Here is a 23,464-nt window from a genome sequence, read left to right as displayed (position 1 = left end):
AGTATATCTTTGCTTTCCTTAAATGGTAAAGGGTAAATTTTTGGTAAACAAGGTGTCTGCTCTGTTGCATGTTTCACTGGAAGCAGCAGATGTTTACTGTGCTTAGCAGTAATGGCAGTAGTGAGTGATTAGCTTTCTCCTTGATGTTACCATCATGGAAATAGTGGCTACTTGCACCTACTACACTCTTCTGCATCCCTGTATTCTAATCTTTTGCCCTCCACAAGCAGAATGCTACATTTCAATTTAAGTTCCAATATTTGTGTAATTATGATGAAATTGCCTTTTTAACTAGTCAGTTAATATGCTCAGCTTTAAGAAAGCCATAGTGTAGGAATCATAAACAGCAATAGTGGTAGGTACATGGTGGGATGCTATTAGAGCCTAAACTTTTTGAGAAGCTAGAAGGAGATGAAGAAATCTCTTACTTAAAAAAAAAAAGCAACACTTCTATTTCTCTTTAACGTATTATTTCTTACTTGCAAATACCTTGTGCTGCAAATGGAAATTTTCTTCTCAATCATTAAGATCCTTTTGTGTTTCTGACTAAGATGACTAGTGCTTATGAAGATCAGAGGAGCTCCATGGGCAAAATATTTATCTGGAGTCTATCCATATATTGACTGCATGAATATCATGCTGTTATCGGGTTTTGGAGACCGGATGATTCCTGCAACTAGTGTAGAAGTTTCTCCAGGATAGGCCTGAGCAGCACACAGCATCTGGCTCTATGCATAGCAGAGCTACTTTTTGTGTGGCTGGTATTCCTGTAATCTTGAGCAGAGAGCTTTAGAAAATACCAACTACAATAATACTCAAGTTTAAAAAAAAGTTTAAAAAAATTAAAAAATTAATTTTTGAGAAACATTTTACAAAGAAGCCAAAAGAAGTGACAAAGAGGTTAAAGTATTTGAAAATGCTAAGTTGAAATGTCATACACTGATTCTGAAGATGGCATTGATACTTACACAGAAAGCTTAGACCGTGTTGATGACATTCACTGAAAAATAGAAACAGGTGAAATGGGAAGGAGGGAAGTCTGTTAAGGCAGAAAATTTGAGAGTTGATTTGGAAGTGCATTAAAAATTGGGAATCTTACACATCAAAAGCAATTAAAACTCGCTAGGTTCACGAGTGCTCATAGAATTAGAGGTATGAAAGAATTCTTAAAAGAAGGCAAATCATATAGTAAAAACTAAATGTTCTAATTGCATTGCTTTTTATTTTTATTTTTTTCCAGAGGAAGGCTTGAAGTTCTCACTTTCTTTGTTCAGAAATTGTAACCTAAAATTTCAGTAAAGAGTGTTTAAACCCTCTGCAATGTGGTAACTATTCCATAGCCATGTCTGATGGTATATTCTGAGGAATTCTAGAGAGCTTTGCCACAAAACTCTAGCATGGAGTTTGGACTAGAAGACAGCCTTGACACTGCTATGTCCCATGCAAACTGAAGTATTAAATGCTTTCTTGGCAGCATAAGAGAAAATGTAGATGACCAGAAGAAAAGCAGGCTAGTATTCTTTTGATTGTTTCATGATCTGGCTAAGGATTGTGACTGTTGGTCATCTGAACTGAGGCTCACTGGGACACTGCTGTGAGAGAGTGCAGGTGTGCTTGCTGTTTTTTTCTGACCTCACTAACAAACTAGAGGCTGCTGCTGAAAGCTGACACAGAGCACAGTGCAATGTGTTGAGGATTGAGAACCCTATTCTTCTCTACTACAGAATGGCTCCTAAGAGCACATTTTTTTTCAGCAATGTCTGGGAGTGGTTGAATCTGGCTGATATTGTAACACAGCTGATTTGCATGAGTAAACACAAAGGATCTAGTGCAGGCGTTAATGAAGATCTGTCAGACAGCTGCCTTTAGTCCTGTGAAGGATTCATCCTTAATCCTTACTTGTGTGGTCAGTGCTAGCAGAGCTGTTGGATTTTTTTTTTTGAAGGGTGTTTGAGGGTTTTTTGTTTTTTTTTCTTTTTGAAAGCCTTAAAAAAAAGTCATAGGATCATAAAGTGGCTTAGATTGGAAGAGACCTTGAGGATCATCAACCTTCAACTCCCCTGCTGCAGGCAGAGCTGCCAGTCTCCGCATTTAATACTAGACCAACCTGCTCAGGGCCACATCCAACCTGGCCTTGAACACCTGCAGGGACGGGGCATCCACAGCCTCTCTGGGCAGCCTGCCATAGGTTTGCTGAACTTACAGGCTAACTAACTGCTTATAAGTAACCAAAGAAAAGAATAAATTATTCACGTTATAATAATAATGAAGGAAGAGTATCGGTGGAATTACTTAAGACTTGGTTGCTTGATATATTCATAAGTACCTGGAGGGAAGAAATTAATGAGAAAGGAGCCAGAGCACTAAGATAAGTAGAAAGCCAGAGCTGACTGCAGATGGTTGCAGTGGGAGTTTATTATTCGTTAGGCTACAGAATTGCAGATGAAATTAAATGCTGGTAAATACTGAGATACAAATCTGAAGAAAAGTAAATAACTCGGGTAGCTTGTGCCAAGTGAGTGGGCAATTGGTAATTGTTCAGAAGAGCTTTCAAAGCTCCTTCAGAATAACTTCTGAAGAGTAGCTGTGTGCTCAGAGATCCTGAAATAGCAGTTAGTAGTAACAGACAATAAAATAAGCATGTAATGGATAGTAAAATAAGTGTGCTATGGAGTAAGTGGTGTGTAACTGGTCACCTGCCAAAAACATGGTGCAGCTGAAAATGAGCTGAAGAAAGTCACCAGCAATCAAGCTTTGAACCCGCTCCTGTGTAAGGACAGAAGAATAGTGAGGATTGTTAGCTCAGAAAAAAAACTTTGTGGATAGAGATGAGTGAATTTAGTGCCTACAAAATATTGTTTGCAAAATATGAGCTGTGAGTAATCACATTTTTCTTCAAGAAAAAGAGCATCAAATAAACTATTGTCTGTAAATTACTTTAAAGTAAAGCACTTGATTACCATGATACATACTTAATTTGTCGTTAGAATATTGTAAGTGACAAAAGCATAAATGGACTAAAGACATGGAGAAATCCACAAGTCTTCTGAGCTAATGCACGTTTGGTATCCACTGTGAAAGTGTGTCAAACTTAGTGGAGGCATAGAATTGCTGCAAGGCAACTGGCTAACTGCTTTGTCTTCTATTGCTTTCACTCTGTATCTATCTACTCCTGATTTCTTTTAAACAGGACAACAGGAAGTATTTAGTTGGGCTTCACTGCTGTTACATATGCTCAGTTACTTTTTCTCTTATCTTTGGGGAGGGAGGGAGTATCAACCTTCCTAGAAATAAAATGAGTATGTTAGCTTTGAACCTCTTCTCTTGCTCTGAAGTTTGGAAATGCGTTCATTCATTCAATAGAAAAATTTAGGTTGTCGACTGTAGTTAAACTACTGATCTACAGCTAAACATTTAAGAGGAAAGCCAAATGATAATGCTAAATTAAAAGTAGCATCTTCATGCTTTGATGTTACAATCCTCACGTATAGAAAGGAATTCTGACACTTAAGAAGTGTGAGCAGTGCCTTCCAAGTGTGGTCTTTTGGAGGATATCTGATAGGATAGGAATTCCCTAGTAAAGTGAGTTACAAAATGGTCATAGAAATACAAAACTGGAGTTCTAGTAGTATAAACATTTGATTTTGGAAGACTAAATCTATTAATGGATGGGTTGAATTTGTTTGTTTTTGAGGTCATTGTTCAGATTTCAGTACACTGAATTGTGAACTTTTTGCTAAAGATGTTGCTAATATCCCATTTCAACAAATTGTTTTTTTTTGTTTGGCATGGCTTTGTGCCTTTTTATTGTAAGTAACCGTTTACATTCATCTTGAAATTTAAATTCATCTTAATTCTCAGTTGTCAGTGAGTGTTCTATAGTATCAGGAAGGTGGAAAATTGAAGCAATTAACATGTATATAAAGACTATGAAATCTCGTGTAGCACTGCTATTAATGTATTTTCCACTTGAGAATATATTTAACAGTCCTTCATAAGTTCAGTTGAAAAGTAATTTCCTGTATGAATGAATGGCTTGTAAATGGCTTGGATTGTCAAAGAAATCCCCATTTGTCCACATGTATGTTTTTGTATCAAGGACTACTCAGATATCCCTTTTATAGCCTTCTGTGGAAATTTCCACATAAGCAGAGGTATAGGCCCCTCGAGAGCATACCTATTTGAAGATTTTCATTGTTTCTGTGTTTGTTAGTCCATGTTTATATTGTTGTGTGGGTTTCATTTTTTTTTTTTAAAGCAAGCAGTGAGGGAGTCAGAAATTGAATTCCTACTTCATTGTTCAGCGTGTAAGAAGGGTAGCAAATGTCTACCTGCGTTCTTGATGTGTTATTTTACATCTTTAACAGTTGGGTAATATAGTGAGAGCTGATGTGTAGGTATTGCTGAGATTACTGTTATGTGCTGCCGTGAAAATTAAGTGTATCAGCTCCCTGTCCCCACCAGTCCTAGACCTGAAGCTGTCCAGCTTCCTGTTCTAAAACCTAATTTCAGTGACACTCACTTTTCTTGAAATTACTGCTGATTTTGGATGGCGATATGAAACAAAACCTATGGCTTTTTTTTAGAGGTGAAATTTGTTCTAATATTTAGATTATAATTGTAATTATGGTGCTTTCTCCTTTAGACTACATGAAGAAATAATTGACTTCTATGACTTCATGTCCCCTCGTCCGGAAGAAGCAGCTATGAGAAGAGAAGTGGTGAAAAGGATAGAAACGGTCATCAAAGATCTTTGGCCTACAGCTGATGTGAGTATAGCTTAAGTGCTGGTTTGCTATTATATTATAGAGCTCAATTAGCGTATTATTTTTGGTTTTTGCTATTTTTGCTATTATTTTGGTTTTTGTTTTTCAGAAGTGAACAGATGAGGCTTAATGTGGTTTACTTGAAATACTGTTAGAGTGATATTTTAAAAAGTATAGGAAACTTAAAACCTTTATATCAGGTTAATGGAGACTACAGATAGTTTTTCGTTTTCAGAACTGTGGATATGAAGAGCTGTCCACCTTAGGAAGTGTTTCTTAAAGGTTTCTTAAAACTTACAAAATATTAAAATGATATGTATCCACAAGGAATCCTGACTATATGAATACTTATAAATATTATGTAACAGGGCAGTTCTGAAAATTAAATTTCTTTTTTGCATCTGTAACAAACGTGACATTGAGGGAATTACTTCAGTTGTGCTTTAGTAGGGAAAATTTGACTTCTGGACGTATCTTCCAACCAAAATCTTTCATTTTCAAACCCTTTATCAAAAGCGCAAGCTGCTTCCAAATGGAAATGGCCCAGAAGGAACTTAATGCAAACTATATTGATAACAACTCTATCTGTAGTTAGAAGGATGATGTTATTAACAGGCGTAAAAACATTTCGGACTGTTATGATTTCATAAGCTTCAATGAGAGACTGAGGATTGTGGGCACAGTGTTGAGCTAAAAATACTGTAAGTGCTGTCTTCATCTTTACCTGCAATTTTCCTTAGTAGTAAGGTTTCTGTAGATCATGGAACAATTATAGGCATGGAAGTGGCACAGCCTTTTCATGGGTCACTTCAAAGGGATAAACTTGCCAATTGTGCTGCAATGGAGGAGGAGGATTTCAGTTCTCTAGGATAGAAGCATGGTGAAAGCATCTGATCTGAACTGCGAACTTCTCTCAAGCTTCCTCCTCAATATCTACCATAATTTGTCATCCTTACAGTGACATTTGGAGTGTTTGTGTTCCTTATAAATTGAATAATTAGATGTTTTAAACCTAACAAATTAAGAAAATGCTTCCAGAAATAATCAATAAAGCTGTCTTATGAGGGAAGAGAGCACAGGAAAGAGGGAAACTTATAGCAGCTTATACTTCTGTAGAACTGGAAATAAATAAGGAAAAGGACTTCTCAAAAGTTTTTGTTTTCTGGCTTGCTGGCTTTGTAGTCACTTCATATCTCAAAAATACAATTTCCTGTTAAGTTGCATCTGTAAGAGAAAATGCATTTCTACAAGCAAAACAGTGTACAAAGGAAAGTCTCAACTTTATTTACTGGGCTGCATCTGTAACAGGTCCAGGAAAATGTTAATAAATCTTGAGAGAGCTAAATGAGCATTCATGAGTGATTTCAGTGATTTTTTTTTTTATTTTTTTTTCCCCCCCCTCAGGTCCAGATATTTGGCAGCTTTAGTACAGGGCTATATCTTCCAACTAGGTAAGTAATGATTTGCTTTTATCTAAAGCTTGATTTCTTTTAGAGTACTGGTAAAATCTGGGGAGGAATTCAGAGACTGGAATGTGTAAATGTGTCAGTAAAGCATTTGTTTAGTACCCCACATGACCAAGGGAAGAGCTATTCAACTTAGATTTGATAAATATTTGATACCAGTGTCAGTACTAAGTGGTTGGGGATGCTTTGATAAATGTATTTTCTTTCTTTGGGGTTAATCTTTGGCATTTTAAGTTTCAGTAGAACTGACCAATTTAGAACTTGCTATTTAAAGACTGTTTTTTAAATAAAGTTACTGTGTGTCACACTGTAACTGCAAAATTAGAAGTCATCACAGCTGGGATCTCTCAACTCTTTGGAGAGTATAGTGTGCTTTGAGTGTGTCTTTTATCACTTAATGGTTCAATACATATTGGGGGTTATAAAGTTGGTAGGAAATTTTTTGTAACTGTCTTAAAGACTGTGTTGTCTTAAAATAATTTTTTCAGTAAGCACAGGGAATTTAATTTCTGTGAAGAATGACTGATAAGAATTGTTGGTATTATTAACAACATGAGTAGGTGAGGGACAGAATTGGACTGGGGCTGTGGAAATCAGTGGTAGGGTGCAAGGAAGAAAAAAGGAAGGAGTTGTCTCTAGAACTTATCAGAGGATTGGAAGCAAGAAGCTAGGATCCAAAAGCATGCTGGCCTGTCTCTTAATGTTACTAAAGCTAACTTAGAAATCTAGATTGTTAGAAGTTGAAAAGTGCTTATGCTGGAGGACTTGAAACATGTAGAAGAGCGATTTGGCCCTTTTTTTTAAGGGGACTATTGTGTCTTGCACGTAATGCATTTCATATCTGTTCTTTTTGTCTAGTGATATTGACTTAGTTGTTTTTGGGAAATGGGAACGCCCCCCTTTACAGTTGCTGGAGCAAGCACTAAGAAAACACAATGTGGCTGAGCCATATTCCATCAAAGTACTTGATAAAGCTACGGTAAGTAACAATCTTCGGAATAATTAACAGAAAAATTTTCAGACTCCTTAACATAACACTTGGTGATTAATATTCTTAATATTGAACCATTTTGAAACAGTTGATGTCTTAAGCACAATGTTTTGCTCTATTGAGGCAAAATTTTAAAATGCACGTGCTTAGCAATAGTATATAGGGGTTATGATATGGAGAACAGTAATTGTGTACTCTGTTTGCTGTAAGGTCGTATCTTGTGCTCATATTGCCAATAAATATCTCCTGAAAGTTTGCATTCCCAAAGTGTAAGATAGGTTAACTATATCGTGTTTTTTCATAGAATTTTAAGAGGACTTGTATTTAGCCAGGGAATGGTAACTGGGGTTACTGAATTTGAAAAAACTGCTTGAAGTCTTGTTTTTCATGGTATATTGAAATGTTCTAAGCTTAACCAAGCTTGATGTGTAGTGTTTCTTGCATCTGGCTTGTGACTCTAACGGATCAAACACTGAATGTGCTAAAAGTGTAATGTGAGAATATTACATTACTGAACAAGTGTTTCCTTCAGGAGACCAAGTGGAATGTTGTGAATTTATTTTAGTAAGTTGCTCCCTTCTGTGGCCTTTGAAGTAGTGACTTTTCAAGATTCAGAAAGTTCCTACAGCTTTGTAGTGTTAGCAGCACATAACAATAGCTCTGGTATTCTTTGGTTTATCTGAGGGTGAGATTTTTATATTAGCTGTAGCACTTAGTGAAAGATAATAGGTTTATTAATTTCACTAGCATCTTTTATTCCCTCCGCTGTTGGTATAAAATGAAGTTATAAATCTGCTCTTTCAGATGAAAAATAATTGCTAGAACTTCAACTTCAAATACATGTATGAGCTGAAGTTTAGGTTGTCTTTGAGATAACATGCTTATAATACCATTTTGTGGGATACTGTTCTCAAGGCAGTGGTGTGAGACCAAAGTGAATATTCAGTAATTCTGTCATGATTTTCTGCTGCCAGGAGGAGTACTGTTGTTCCTGCTTTGCTTTTTATCCAATCTGGATTTCATTTGATTGCAGTGAACCAGTTCGATTTGATAAATCAATGGGCAGCCCTTTATTTTTACTGCTTTATTTTTTCTTCTGTCAGTTTAGCAAGCTGAAATGGCACACTGCTAGGTCAGATGACTGCAATTCTTACAAGTTATGGGAGTACAGTATCTCCTATTAATGACTCCCTTAGTCATTAAATTAAGTAAATTTACTTGTCTTACAAAATAGCTCAGATACTGCAGATAGAGGCAGATAACATAACAGCTATGGGAGTGTACATGAGAGATAGTTAACATGGTCATATATACTATTATTTTAATCACCTCACTAAAAATTGTTCACTGTCAGGAACTTTCTCAATAACACATTTCCTTGTCTTGGTAAATATGTTTATTTGGGCTGATAGTATCCATGTATGTTGAGTAGCCGGAGAGGAGCACCAGTGTTGCATTTCTGGGGACTCATAAAATCTTATTTTCATCTTCTCAGGTACCAATAATAAAACTCACTGACCAGGAGACAGAAGTAAAAGTTGACATCAGTTTTAATGTAGAAACTGGTGTGAAGGCAGCTCGATTTATCAAGGAATACATGAAGGTATCAGCTGTACAATGAATGTTATACTACTTATCAAGGATACACTAGATGCTTAGATAACCTTTTTTGGTATGGCTTAAGACTTTTGAAAACTTATTGTTGAAGACTGTTTTCATTAGTACTAATTAAGCATGGGTATTTTAATTATGTTGCTTCGGTAGAAAGATAGTTGTTTTTTTTTTTAAGGCTCAAGCTTTGTAAGCTAGAACTGTAAGGATGGAAGCTGAGTATTGTTACATAATTTTCTGATAGTTGAATGCTGGATGCTTGTGTGCAGAAATGTATTTTGAATGGATTTGAACAGTCATATCTAGATTTGCAGCTGGTTTCTAAAGCAAGGCTGTTTAGGTTTTGCTTACTTTAAATTTTACATTAAATTTTAGTGATGCTTGAATATGAATACAGTCTTGTTAGACAGTGTCTAATGACAATTATTCTGTATGTAAGTACTTACGATCAAGCTCATTTTTACACTGTGCATTAAAAGTACTGTTTAGATGAAAAGCATTGACTGAATTAGGCTGATAATCAATGATGAATTTGGAGATAATCCTGTTAGGAAGGAGATGGGAGGAGTTAAATTTATGTAGGCTACTAGATCAAGTATGAGTTTGTGCATTTGCATGTTTTGTATTTGCGTAAGTTTTGTGTATGTGCATGTTTCAGCTCTTACTGAGGAAACGCGTAATGGCGCACTACTGAACAACATTTTTGTATTAGATGAATCTTATTTTGAGATTTAGTATTTGCTTTGTTTTGGAATGTTGGCAGTATCTTTGATAAAAACTATTTTGCTTTGCAGAAATATTCCTTGCTGCCTTACTTGATTTTAGTATTAAAACAGTTCCTACTTCAGAGGGACTTGAATGAAGTTTTTACTGGTGGAATTAGCTCTTATAGCCTTATTTTAATGGCAATTAGTTTCCTGCAGGTAAGTCTGTCCCATATTTATTTGCTTGTGTGTTCCTTAAACTATCTTGGTTTCTGTCACTCAGCCTTCTTAGTGAAGATGCTGTTTCTTTACAATCCCATAGCAATGCATAGTTTTATTCTGCTATAGCTCTAGATGTTTGATCATTGGCAACTCTGTTAGACTACACCTAAAACCTCTTAAGACTTGTGAATTGGAATAGCAACAGGAGATCTGTTACAGCATAGAGGCAGTGCATTGCTTTCTATAACAGGTCCTGTGATGAGGATTACACCACTTTCTATGTCTATTCCGGTACCTGAATGGTCTTCCTGGTGTTAAATCTGCTTGGATGCAGTTGGTCTGCTACTTCGTAGACTACTGGTACTGAATGTGGAGAGTAGTTGATTCTGGTGTTTGTTAAGAAATTAAACAGTCAAGCTGTTTTAATTATATGTTCATCGGTTAAGCTTTAACATCCTTAAAACTGGCAGATATTTTAGACATCATTAATGACTATTAACTACCAATGTATTTCTGTGGCAGTAATATTTCTATGAGTATGAAGTACATAATAGGAGGTGGATTAAAGAGCTACTTTAGTTGGAGCAAATAGTTTTTCTGCTTCTGAAAACATTAAGCCTGATTTTTTTTTTTAAAAAAGAAACAAAGAACTATTACTCTGTTACTAAACCTTAATGCAGTAGTGGTCTTTTCCAACCTTAATGATTTTATGGTTCTTTATGCTTCATTACTATTGGCTTAGAAAGAGGTTTAGAGGTGGCAAGAAATAATTCTTTTTCCGTATGCTGCTGAAGTGCTGCCCCCTCTTAGTTACATAAAAACAGTTTAAGTACACGAATTAATGACTCAATTCAGACTTTTGTAGAGATTATACTCAACTGTTTAAATGAGAGCTTTTGTTGTACTGTTGTAGTCTGACAAATGATGATTTTTAATAATTAGTAACTGTTCTGTCACAGCTGCATCCAAGAATTGATGCCAGAAGAGCTGATGAAAACCTTGGAATGCTTCTGATAGAATTTTTTGAACTCTATGGAAGAAATTTTAACTACTTGAAAACTGGTATTAGAATAAAAAATGGAGGTGCCTATATTGCCAAAGAAGAAATCATGAAAGTAATGACAAATGGATACAGACCATCCATGTTATGTATTGAAGATCCTCTGTTGCCTGGTAAGACTGTATGCTTCTTGCAGTACCCTGGGACTCTGGCTCAACTTTTACTCTCAGACTTACTTCAGAGTCTCTTAAATCTGTTAAATGTGTTGAGAAGCAGCTCAGAGAAAAGGCTTCTTGGTGGTGAGATACACCAACTGAGATGGACTAAGGGGTAAGGAACCAAAATATGCGAGGATTCTTAGCCTGAGTAAACTAGATTGTATCCAAACAACTCAAATAAACGATGCACTGGAAGTTCAGAAATGTGTACTTAAAGTTCTCTTGCAGTGGTGGAAATAATGATGGAAAGAGATCTAGGAAATCCTGGAAGAGGAGTTACTAGTAGGGAGAACAGTTTGGATTTTTTGCAATGAGAGAAAGGAAGATATAGCTTTTCCTGCCACAGTCTGTGGTGCTATTCTACATATAACCACATCCTCCTCTCCAATATAGAGAGGTATGGATTTGAAAGATAGACTGTTTGGTGGATTAAGGACTGGTTGGCTGGTTGCAGCCAAAGGATTGTGATCAATGGGTCTTTGTCTGGCTGGAGGCTGGTTTCGAGTGGTGTCCCCCAAGGCTTGGTTTTGGGGACTGGTGCTCTTCGGCTTCTTTATCAGTGATACGGACGATGGCATTGAGTGCACCCTCAGCAAGTTTGCAGATGACACCAAGCTGAGTGGTGCAGTTGATACACTGGAGGAAAAGGAAGCCATCCAGAGGGATGTGGATAGGCTGGAGATGTGAGTCGATATGAACCTAATAAGGTTCAAGAAGGCCAAGTGCAAGGTTGCACTTTGGCTGGGGCAATCCCAGGTATTTATATAGGCTGGGAGATCTCCTTGAGAGCAGCCCTGTGGAGAAGGACTTGGAGGTCCTGGTGGACAAGAAGCTGGACATGAGCCAGCAGTGTGCACCTGCAGCCCAGAAGGCCAGCTGTGTTCTGGGCTGCATTTTTAAAAAAAGGGGGTGGCCAGCAGGAAGAAGGAGGTGATTGGTGATTGTCCCCCCACTACTTAGCTCTTGTGAGGCCCCATCTGGAGTACTGCATCCAGGCTTGGGGAACCCAGTACAGGAAGGATGTGGAGCTCTTAGAGCAGGTCCAGAGGAGGGCCACTAAAGATGATCAGAGGGCTGGAGCTCTCTTATGACGAAAGGTTGAGGGAACAGGGCTTGCTTAGCTTGGAGAAGAGAAGGCTTCAGGGATACCTCATTGTGGCCTTCGAGTACTTGAAGGGAGCATATAAACAGGAGGGGAATGGCTGTTTATGAGGATTGATAGTAATAGGACAAGGGGGAATGGTTTTAAACTGAAACAGGGGAGGTTTAGGTTAGATATTAGGAGGAGATTCCTCACACAGAGGGTGGTGACACACTGGAACAAGTTGCCCAAGGAGGTTGTGGATGCCCCATCCCTGGAGACATTCAAGGTCAGGCTGGATGTGGCTCTGGGCAGCCTGGTCTGGTGGTTGGTGCCCTTGCCCATGGCAAGGGGTTGAATCTAGATGATCATTGTGGTCCTTTTCAACCCAGGCCATTTATGATATAAATTATACCATATAGGAAATAAATGCAACTCATAATGTACTTGCTCTGCATGATGGTACAGTAGAGACTGCACAGAAATATGGGTGTATGCTCATGAATGTATACCAAGGGAATGACTAGATTGTGGTGTTGGTAGGGGAGTCTGATATGTGTAGTTGGCTTCTGAATTGTATGTGGACCTTCAGCAAATGTCAGTTCTAGTTGCATACCTGTTGTAAGTTAAAACAGATTTCTTGAAGACTTTTCAGTAATGTTCAGAGTAATGGCGACTAATTTTTATTAAGATCCTTAAAGCTGTCAGTTGGTAATACTTGGTTTGTATTCCACTTACATTATCATCTGTAGTTGGAATTCTAAACCAACTTTTTTACAAAATGAAATTTGTTAATTTGGACTTAAGTGTTAGTATTTCTGAAGTGTAACTGACAGTTAACCTTTATGCTATCACACCTTGTGATATAGACTGTTATGCGTAGCACTTTAAAACCAATAATTCAGAAACTGAAGTTCAGCTGCTTTCTAAATACTCAATGTACTGAGTGTTCATACTTTATACCAGGTTGCATGCTAGGATAGTTTTGTCCTATCACTCCTACATATGTAGCTCTAAGTTTGTGTCCATCATTACTCCTGTGCTTGGCCAGGCCTAAGTATGGTTTTGCACAACTTCTATCATGTTTATTTCATTCAGTAGCTGTGTATTATTTGCCTGAAAATCCATTTCAGTGGCAGCATGACTACACTTCTTTGGAATCAGAAACCTTTATCTGATCTTCCTGTCTACTGAGGACTTAGAAATTTCTTACACTGAACAATATTTTAATTTTGACTTACAGTTAAGCCTTTAAATTTTTCTTCTCTCTATTTTCTCCTTGAAGAAGAGGGAAAAATAAGATGTCCAGTAGGGGCTTTCAGTTGTTCCTTGTAGCATAAATCCTCAGTAGCAAAAAAAAAACTGTGATTTGGAAGGAAGCTCTATAGTTGCATGGTCTCAATAGCTGGTAAGAATTACATTTGAAGTGATAATCTATAGACTATGATGATGTAACTTTTACAGGAGAAAGTATTTTGACAAGGCAAATAAAAGCTGACAACTTGAAATATATTATCTTTTTTGGCTCTAGTGATACTTTCTGGTAGCTACCATAAAGCTGCAGAACTTATCTGTTGGAACTAGGAGTAAAAGAAACTAGGAGTAAGATTTCCTATAACGTAAGAATAGAGCATTGAGTAAGACCTCATGAATACAGTACGATGCTGAAAGGTGAAACTCGTAACTTTAGAGGGAACAGGGTTAAGTTCAGTGGAATTGGTTTCTTTAGGTCTGAGGCACATTTTAGTGTAAAATAATGTTTGACTAACAGATAAATAACAATCAAAGCAGGTTGATATTTTGGTTGTTCCCATTTAGGTCATTATTGATTCCTAGATCCAGAAGGAACAGGCATCAGTTCTGGATGTAGTGGGCTTTAGCTTGGACAAGATTTACTTGGGTGCTGCCGGATTTCCTCTGAGAGTCTCCAAGACAGTTTTGAGCATGAGAGGTTTATAATTTCTGTGATTTGAGATCACAGATTCCAAGAAAGATGTTGGGAATCTACACTTGAAGTGGGAAGTCTCTTAATCTGGCTTTGAGGCACCAAATCTAGTCTGTGATGCATCTTAAAGTCGTAACTTCTGTCTGATCTTCATTAATGCCTTAGGATTCTTTACGTTGACTTAGTAGTGTTCTAGGATAGGATAATGGGATGAAAATCTCTCCCTTATTATTAACCAATGAAAGGATTTTCAGTGAAATCTCTTGAAGCCACTACTGCATCAGTTTCTAAAAACTATTGAGGAGAATTGCAACCCATGGGAGCAAATTGGAGCAGGGTAAATTATATCATCCTTGTAGAGGTTTGTAAGTGGGATTCACCTTCCAGTATCCTGTTTTGGAAGGCAAAACTCTTATTGTAGGTCACAAATCTTTAATCTGTGATTTTAACACAACTTTGGAATTTATTCAGCAAGTTGTTGGAGATTCTTTTTGTACTTCTAGTTATGAGGACATTATCAAGGTTCATCAGGCATATTTTTGATGCTCAGGATAGGACTGATTTGATCTTGGTTCAGATTGGTGGCAGCAAATGTAGAAAGTCATAATCATAATCTAAGACCTGATTACTTTCTGCTGTTCTTTTCATGAGAAAGGTGATGTTCTTCATTCTGTATTACTGGATTATTGTAGTCACTCACAGAAGCTCTGTATGTTAATTTTCATATGGTTTCCTTGGAAAGGGACTATTTAACTTATAGGTCAAATTATCTTGATATGCCACAAACGTGAGAAGCAAATAGCTCGGGCAGCTATTGGCATTCCGTTTTAGTAACTTTCCAGAGGTTTTCAGTATCTGCTATTTGTCATTAGAAGGCGTTGACATGTGTGTATAAAATACATGCATTTATAAAGATATGCAAATACACTGAGGGTAGCAGCTGAAAGAACATCAAGTGTTGTGAAAAGATCTAATTAGTGGGTAATAACAAAACCAGGTCTGCTTCTGTCTTAGCTCATGGTTGTACCTTTGCCCTTCCAGGCCATGTTTTTGAAACTGCTTCAGGTAATGAAAGGCTACTTGACAGTGATAGTACTGATAGGAAGTCTTAGGTGCGCTTCTTCAGGGATGAGCCCTTCTTTTACAAAAATGAATGAGGATGGAATTAGATGTGAAATTATGCACCATTGTTATTTACTAATGTATCATTACATTATGTACTAATGTATCTGAGGTTGTAGTCTGTGAATTTGCATGAAAGCATTTGGGCTTGTGCTTTAACTGTTCGGTTTAGATTGTGATGAAAGGATGCTCAGGTATGTAAGATGTGATGACCTAACAAGAATAATTTATCAGAAGATAATTTGTTCCCAAAAATACAGATTTAACTGGGTACTATTCATAGTAGGTTGCATAGCTTTGGCTTCCATACCTTCTTTTCAACTGCGGTGCCAGTCAGAAGCCTTGCAAACTGTATAATTGAATAAAACCACTTATTCTGATATTTTTATGAACCAATTACAGGTGCAGAGTGAGGCAATCCAGGGAATTAGGCATGCTATGGCATGGGTTATCCTGCCTCTTCTCAAATCTGCTTTAGTGAAGAGTCATACACAACTTCAGTGGTTTAAACCAAATTGCCTTGGTTTGCTATGGATTAGGGAAGGCTTGTGGTTTCTTTTGCTGGCAGAGGTGACAACTACTGTCAAAAGGAGTGACCTACAGTTGGTATCAGTATTTTCATTTGCTCCTTCCAGGATATGCATTACCTGTAGTTGCCTTAATGGCATAATAGGCTACGTTAATGTAATTTGATTGACTGTGTACTCAATTCCTGTTATGTAAATCTAGTGGTAGTAGTGGTAGGTGCAATTGCATGTGTTTAGCCTCTTGAAAATACTATTTGTTTCTTTATTGCTTTTTGGCTTAATTTTTTTGTGCATTGTTAAGTGAAAACAGTATTGTTGCTGCTTCTGCCCCTGGAGAACATGTACTGAATTAATCTATTTTCTCTAGTATAATGTCTTTGTTCTGTTATCTTGACTGCTGGCATACCTTGGGTCTCTATGCAGTCACCGTTGGACTAAATCCTTTGGGAAAGTGTCTGTTAACGACTTAACAGTGAAGCACTGAACTACAACGTGCTTCTTCCCAAGTTTGCTTTCCAAGGCCTGCTTCTACTTCAGGGTGGACTCCAGTTGTAAATGCCTCTTTTAAAGAGTCTTTCATAGTTTTAAATCTAGTAACTGCTGGAAACCTCAGCAGTATGTTATGTGAGATGGTCATTTACTTCAGTAAACATGAAGTCTTTTGTAATCAGATTTTAAATTAATCATATGTGTTACTGAAAACATCCTGTGTTCCCAAAGTGCTCTGATTCCCAATCCATTTTCATTTAATTACCCTTTCTTGTTCAAATGGCATAATTGTTGGAGAATCTTGAAGGACTGCAGTATATTGTCAAGTAGTAAAGCTGATGCTGCTTTTCCTGGATGGCAAATTTTAGCATGATATCTGTAATGTCTTACTAAACCAATATACTTAAGTGAGTGAAAGTTTCCTCTCAAGTCAAATTCAGCCTCGTTAGATTCACTTTCCAAGTGATAGACTTGATTCTTTGCGTATCAATTTTCAAAGAGGATTTTTATTATACCTTGTTCGTGGCATTGATTTCATTTACAGTCTTAAAATAAATACTTTCAGTGGTTCGTACATTTCCAATGTTCTCACAACATTATTGTTCTGAAGGAGGAAGCCTTTTACTATAAGCTGCTTTCTACCCACTCAAGATCTAATCTGTATTTTGGGCATGCAATTTGAGGGAAATAATTTTCAAGTGTTCTTTAAATTGAGTGGTGACAGTGAACCTTTGGTGTCTGGTACCAAATACATCTACAGAATCCCCAACTGGTTTCTTGCTAGCGCTGACAAGGTCTTCCTGGGTGTCAAATGGAAGGCCTATGCCTGTATGTGGTCGCTGATACTGAAGCTTTAGCATGTTCATAACTTCTGTGGTTCCTCATGAGGCACTGGGTTTGGAAGGAGTTCTGCTCTATGTAGAATGTGCTTAAAGAGACAGTCAAGAACTAACGCGAACTTGAGCAAAAGCAATGCTTGTGTACAAACTTGTGGAATCCTACATGGTAAAGATTTTGAGAAATTGGTTATCCTGAGAAGATAAGCACCCTATATGCATTGGCTTATTCAGCTGTAGTTTTAAGAAGCTTAAATTGGGTTGATGTAAGTATATCTGGCCATCGGTTCAGTGAAGATAATGCGGTTGCACAAGTGAAATTCTAAGCTAAGTTTGGCTTGCCAAAACTTTACTGGTAAGTGAGGTAGGTTCCTTCTTAGAGATCAGTTTCAAGCTTTGTTCAGAGCTATATTTTGTTTCTTTCAGGCTGTAGTATATCAGTATTTTTCACATGCTGTACTGAATGCATAATTTTGAGTGTCATTCCTAAAGCTAGCATCCTTTAATGAGATGGGCACACTTAGTTGTACCTGATATGAATAGTTTGGTCTGACTAGTTTAAACAAAGTAAAGTTGTATTTTTAAGGCTTCTGAGCTTTAAGTATGAATGATTTTCTGGTTACTGATATTAAAAAAGGTGATCTGATGATTGTCACATTATTTCAGGAAACGACGTTGGCAGAAGTTCTTACGGTGCCATGCAAGTGAAACAAGTTTTTGATTATGCCTACATTGTTCTTAGCCATGCAGTATCACCACTTGCAAGATCATATCCAAATAGAGATTCTGAGAGGTAATTAGTCCACTTTTTGAATATTGTTTGTTTCTGTAATCAATTAGGAATGTTGAGTCTAATCAATAAAAGGAATATTGCTCTTTATTGTTTAACTGCGGTTGTATTGAAATCTGCCTAGAAATTCAGGCTGGTCCAGTGCTATGAGAGCGTAATAACTTCATGTGCAGCATTGAAATGAAGACAGCATGACAAAAGCCAGAATTAATCCAGTGTGAGGTTTCTTAGTGTGGAAGAATGCCAGAGTAGCCTCTCCACAAAGGTTCTGCCTGAAGTATTGCAAAGAAGACTGCTGACTAGAAATTTGGTTTGATTTATCTGTATTACTGCAGAGAAATGGGTCTGAACAAAATTTTGTGTAAACTAGTCAGAGTAGAAATTTCCTCTGTTCTCTAATGTTCTCTCTTCTATGTGACACCCAAACTGTTTTAAAAGGCTTCATATGAAATTAATTTAAATTAATAAATTCAGGCAGTAATGTTTGAACTGATGTTAAAAGCTAGCATACTCCTAAATGTGGCATTTTTAAAGCACATTTTGATGTCTTTCATAGAAACACTGTACAGCTCAGTGTTCTCAGCTCTTAACTTTGCAAATTATGAAGTGTGTTTTTTGATGAAGAGAAAAAAAATGAAGGTATCACAGCTACGTCATATTTTCATGCATGTATCTGCTCTAGCATGTGGTGTTTAATCCTAACTTTCAGTGCAAACTGGGATAGATAGAGGATGTATCTTCTCTGGGACTTCCCTAGAATTCTAGTAGTGTTCTGAGCTCCCCAGCTAATTTCAGAGAGAAGTGGCTATTGGAAGTCATGTTAACCTTACAGATAAAATTGCAAACTTTAGTCAAGGTGTTAATTTCCAGCATTAATGTAATTCCAAAAGGAAATAGTTACCCTATAGTAAGTTTATTATTTGGTAAGACAACTGCATATATGCTAAGTTTACCATAAAGAAGTCAACTTTTGTTCCTGCCTTTAATATTCACAGGTTTTAATAGTGGCTGTGAATCCATTTTCTTGTGGAACTAAATTTCAAGACTGAGATAATTCATGCCCTTGTGATGGAGATAGGAAGAGTGGGAAGTGTTACACATTAACATTTAAGATTGCTGTGTTAAGATTAAGGTGCATCTCTTGAATGTGTACTGTCTGATAATGTGTTGCTTTATCCCTATGTACGTATGGGTAGAAGGACCTAGGGATATATGAAGTTTTCCTTGGTTTAGGCTCTAACAACTTTTGTGATTCTTCAAAGGTCATAGTCATTTTCTTATAGGGTGCCTCTGTTTATATTAGACATCATTTGTAAATGCATTTAATGCAAGTCTCAGAAGTCATTAGTAGTACACTTGCTTGGAACTTCCTACATACAGTAACTTGAGAAATCCCAGTGGCTGTGTTTCAGCAGGTGTTAATACATCTGACCTGTCCTTCTCCTGTTTTGGGCTGTCTGTGCTAGGTGATACGAGTCTCAGAACTTGTCATACCTGTAACTTACTATTCAGTCGGGTAGCAGTGTGTCAGGTGTCATAAAAGATGCAGCTTTCAATGAAGACTAACCTGTTCAGTGTTGCCATAACTGGGGCTGTCTTTCCCTTAAGCATGAACCCTGGTGGGTTTGAATTGTTATCAACTCTTTTCAGGGGAAACCTGTCTACATCTTGTGTATGGTCTTGTTTTGTATGTTACCAACCATGTCAGTAGCTTTCGGATCTTTCTTAGTGATCATTGCCTTTTTTCCAGTGTTAGTCCAACCTGAAGAAGCAAAAGTCTTAAAGTAACTTAAAGCTTTCTAGTCAACTGCTGCTTCTGATATTCTCTGTTTCAAAATAAGTCAGATTTTGCTCTTGCAGCACAGGCCTTACTCATCCATGTTCTATGTTAACATGACCCCCAGAACAGGATGGGCGTATCCAAATTACTCTGTCATTTTGTTTAAGCTTCCGAATAAAACATTTGAAGTGTACTGGGAGTAAAAGCTATCTTTTGTCTAGGCTTCTCATTGTATTTTGTCTCTGTGCTGAGAAGAAACAGTAATCATTTGTCTTAAAGGTAGTTAGTCAAAGTTACAGAAATTACCTTAACTCTTTGTCCTGGTCTTCCTCACGTGTTGACTTTCTAGAATGCTTCGTGAGAGGTTAATAGACTGTTGTGCAGATTTCTAGGCCAAACAGTTTCCCATCATCTTGGAAGGAAGGGTTTCTTTAGTAGGAAATACATTATACCTTGTCTAGCCTATCTATCCACGGACTTATCTCAATGTTAGCAGCTCAGTTTCTTGCTTCTTGATCTGTGTATTACTGACTCTTGCCTTTGGTTAGATCTAATGAGCCTGCAATCAAAAGCAGAGTCAGTTTAACTCTCTGGTCTGACTGAAAGAAACTACATCAACACTATTATCTCCTAAAGAAGCTGATCCAGTTTTCATTGTGGTTTATTGAAGGACAGAACAGAAGTAAGAGAAGCAGCAGGAAGTTGCTCAGGATAAGATGGAGGGAGTGTTATTATATTGCTTGACAGTCATAAGTTATGCTGGAAGGCTGTGTGTGTTTATTCATGACGTAAATTTATCCTTGGGAGTTATAACATGTCTGTAGATCAGAATGCTGGCCTACAATACTGACTTGTATTGTTTGAAGTATCAGTGTGTGCTCAGACAACATCCCTAAACAGCAGCATAGCCACACTTGGGAGGCAGATAAGGTCGTATGAAATAAGGAATAAAAATCTGGTTCTGCTATGATATTTCTTCAGTATAACTAAGACCGAAATCTTTGTTCAGTTTGAGCTCTGGATTCCTAACAGGTCCCTCCTTGGAGGTAAATGGATGGTGGAGGTGGACGAGGGAAAGTTACTATCATGCTGGAAGGCCAGAGCTGAGAGTTGGAGGAAGCTTTGGCAAGGTTTTGCATGTGTGGGGTTGTCATTTACAGATGAGAATCTTAAAAATAGTCTGTGTAATATGTGGAGTGTTTTCTCTGTCTCTGTGCTTGAAAGCTGTTCAGTCTGTTTTAACCCACTAGATCTAACTGCTGGTAGCTCTCTGTGTTAGGTTTGGGCTACTCCTGATTGACCAAGAGAGCTCCCAGGACTGTGAAAGGGAATGTTAAATTGATCCGCAAGATCTGCTGACACAGATGGCAGAAGTACTATCTGAAACAGTCTTTCATTTGCTTCTCATCTTAAATGCTGGGTGGCCATTACTAGAATGCATACTGTCTCAAGAAATGTCAGCAGTATCAGCTTTCCCTACACAGTGTTTATCTCAAAGACTTTACATTTTTTCCTAATCCATGTGCTCAAGCAGATCCTTCTTGCTTTAGATTGTTGCTCATTTATTATCTGGGAGATAATTCAGAAGTTCATGCCCTTTAGCTGTCTTTCACAGGCAGTGTTTTTTGTGCGGAGGAAAACTGGCTGGAGCTTTAGATATTGCCTCATTGAATCTTGTCAGCAATCTGAGCATTTTAAGAATAATCCTAAGATTTATTTGCATCATAGTTGTAATGTAATGACAACTAGAAAGTCTTCTGTTCCTTTTTAAGGTACTCTACTTAGTTGTTGAGCTGTGAATCCCAAGAATTCATTAAGATAATGGTGACAGTCATGTCAAAGCATTCAATTCTGTATGTAAAATTCAAGGTTGTATTTTCCAGCATGCATTACAGCATTTATGTAACTACGTAATAGAATAAGAGATGACACTTGTTCTGTACATCAGGATCTTCTACATCTGCTTGACTTGTTACTTAAGTGATGTCGTATGCTCCAAAGTTTGCTTAAAATCGCTGTTTCAATTTTGACACACTGGCATGTTTTTTAAAGTTGGGAATCTAAATGGGAAACGTGATACTTGGTCTTGCAGTAGAATTATAATGCCTAATGCAGTAGAACTGTTGCTCCTTGCTGAGGAGTTGAAATGTCCTAATAAAGGCAATGTAAATACTTCTAGGCTATATGTCCTTATTAATACACCTCAAAAATACCAATAAAGTTACAGTGTACCTTTTATGGTGTGAAATTAAAAAGCTTTATTACAACTGTTGAAGTTTTTCATAATTAAAATAACTTTACATTTTTCCAGGACGGACATGTTTTCATAGCCTGTTTTTGTACAATAGTTGGTCCTTCATGGATCTTGAGCATGTATAGTAAGCATTAGTATAGTTAGTGTTTCATCTCTCAGCCCCTAATAGAAGGAAAACTTGAAAGTTGATTTATTGAGCTAGGACAAAACTGTTCAAGTTAACATACAGTTCACCTGTATGTATGTTGGGAAGGTATGCAGTAAGAAGCTACTCTGTACTTGTTGATGACTGGTCATGAGTTAAGAGGATAAAAGAATCGGGTAGGCTTGTTCTCACACCAGTTACTTTTTAAAAATTTCATTAAATTCTAATTTCATGTGGGATTTTTTGCCAGTCTGTATCTTGTGTCCACTACATCACAATCCATGATACTTCCTTTACAATTGTAGGGATCTTTCAAGGTGCCTTGTAAACCCATAAGCAAATACAAATACTAGGGAGAGTCTCTATTCAGTGTGAAGGTGATTTGAGGAGCTGGGACGTTGTCTTCAGTACGTTATATGAATGTTCTAATGGAGTGGAAGAAATACTTTTTTTGGGGGGAAATGCAAGAACCTCTAACTTCCCCTTTTCAAACAAAATATAATTTGTATATACTTTCCTGGGAATTAAATTGAGTTCCATTTAGAAGTGAAAATCTTACCTGTGTCAGTGCTTTCAGGTTAGCATGGTAGGAGATAAGTAATAAACTAATTTAAAGTGTGGTTCTTCAGTGACTCTTACATGCTGATGTAAGGAAATGTAGGTTCAAAAAGATTCTTTGGTTAGGGATATCTTAAACGGATTCCAAACGTTATTTCAGTGCTTTTTGAAATGCTTGCAAGTATGTATGTAACCAATAGTCTTAATTTAAATATTTTTTAGCACATTAGGTAGAATCATCAAAGTGACCCAAGAAGTGATTGACTACAGGGCCTGGATTAAAAAGAAGTGGGGGAGCAAAATTAATTTATCACCTGAACTTGGTAGGTATAGCAAATTTTTTGAAACCAACTGAAACATTTTTTCTTCTATTTGGTGCAGTTCAAAATAACTGTGCTTTGAAATGAATTATTTCAGGTATTCTTAAGGAAACTTAAGGAAAGAAAAAAGGGAATTTTTAACTTTTTGATCTGAAACTAGTGTTCTGAGCTTGTTTTTCAGTTTGTTGGCTTGTTAAACAGAAGTAATTCTTAGATTTGAGGATCCATGTGTTGTATTCTGTGCTCTTAATTGATGCTCATGTTTTCTGTTAACAGATAATAGGTTGAAAATAAGAGACCAGATAGCTCCATGCAATGGAGAACAGAACAACAACAGAGACTCTGAATCATCTTACAACCAACGTTTGACTTTGTCATTGGCTAGTACACAACAGTTATCCTCTGGCTCATCTGCGTCGTCTGTATCATCACTCTCTGGCAGTGACATTGTAAGCTTTTTTATTTTAATGTTTTGAAAGAGTGATAAACTGTTTATTAGTTTAAAACATGATACTATACCTGAGCTACTACAGCAAATTAATAACTTCCCCTGCTCAGAGAATTACTTCTTTGTTAAATGAAATAGGTCTTTGTTCCATCCTAAATCTTTGGTACCCATTGTAGTAGCAGTTAGATATA

General features: G+C 37.1%; 1 protein-coding gene across 1 annotated transcript in view; it reads left to right on the top strand.

Annotated features, from left to right (window-relative positions):
* Positions 1-23,464, top strand: part of TENT4A (terminal nucleotidyltransferase 4A) — a 54,991-nt gene that overhangs the window by 8,789 nt on the left and 22,738 nt on the right. The window contains exons 2-10 of the mRNA XM_003204844.4: positions 4,646-4,769; positions 6,171-6,217; positions 7,091-7,211; positions 8,719-8,826; positions 9,629-9,757; positions 10,720-10,933; positions 17,645-17,771; positions 22,728-22,828; positions 23,102-23,274. Coding sequence (XP_003204892.1) covers positions 4,680-4,769; positions 6,171-6,217; positions 7,091-7,211; positions 8,719-8,826; positions 9,629-9,757; positions 10,720-10,933; positions 17,645-17,771; positions 22,728-22,828; positions 23,102-23,274 — 1,110 coding nt within the window. The 5' untranslated portion in view covers positions 4,646-4,679. The remainder of the gene's footprint in view (positions 1-4,645; positions 4,770-6,170; positions 6,218-7,090; positions 7,212-8,718; positions 8,827-9,628; positions 9,758-10,719; positions 10,934-17,644; positions 17,772-22,727; positions 22,829-23,101; positions 23,275-23,464) is intronic.

This window comes from Meleagris gallopavo, chromosome 3 (genome assembly GCF_000146605.3).
Source record: "Meleagris gallopavo isolate NT-WF06-2002-E0010 breed Aviagen turkey brand Nicholas breeding stock chromosome 3, Turkey_5.1, whole genome shotgun sequence".
NCBI lineage: Eukaryota > Metazoa > Chordata > Aves > Galliformes > Phasianidae > Meleagris > Meleagris gallopavo.
Note: the sequence above shows the minus strand (reverse complement) of the source record. Positions and strands in the feature narration are given on the sequence as shown.